This window comes from Haliaeetus leucocephalus, unplaced genomic scaffold (assembly GCF_000737465.1).
Source record: "Haliaeetus leucocephalus isolate CR32 unplaced genomic scaffold, Haliaeetus_leucocephalus-4.0 Scaffold240, whole genome shotgun sequence".
NCBI classification, from domain to species: Eukaryota; Metazoa; Chordata; class Aves; order Accipitriformes; family Accipitridae; genus Haliaeetus; species Haliaeetus leucocephalus.
Window position 1 is genome coordinate 630,608 of NW_010972676.1, and position 260 is coordinate 630,867.

The following is a 260-nucleotide window of genomic DNA, read 5'->3' on the forward strand; positions in this document are numbered from 1 at the left end:
GATCTCTCCCTGCCCCTGGAGCCGGCAGCTGCCCACGGGCTGCGGCCGCCGGCGGAGGCCGGGGCAGGGCGCGTCCCCTGCGGGGCCCGCAGCCCGCTTACCTGGGGCGGCGGGGGCGATGAGCCCGGCGGAGCCGCTAGTGGGGATGGGCGGCGGCGCTGGTCCCAGGCCGGCGGGGGGCGCGCCCGAGCGGGGGAACTGCTGCGAGCTCATGTCCACCTGCGGGTACCGCCGACCGTTACGTTGCGTCACAGCGCGTC

The 260-nt window shown here is 78.5% G+C and overlaps 1 protein-coding gene across 2 annotated transcripts in view; it reads right to left on the bottom strand.

Moving 5' to 3' along the window:
- Positions 1-260, bottom strand: part of SAP130 (Sin3A-associated protein, 130kDa) — a 22,518-nt gene that overhangs the window by 20,943 nt on the left and 1,315 nt on the right. For both annotated transcript variants that reach the window (XM_010568215.1, XM_010568214.1), the window contains exon 2: positions 102-219. In XM_010568215.1, coding sequence (XP_010566517.1) covers positions 102-213 — 112 coding nt within the window. In that variant the 5' untranslated portion in view covers positions 214-219. The remainder of the gene's footprint in view (positions 1-101; positions 220-260) is intronic.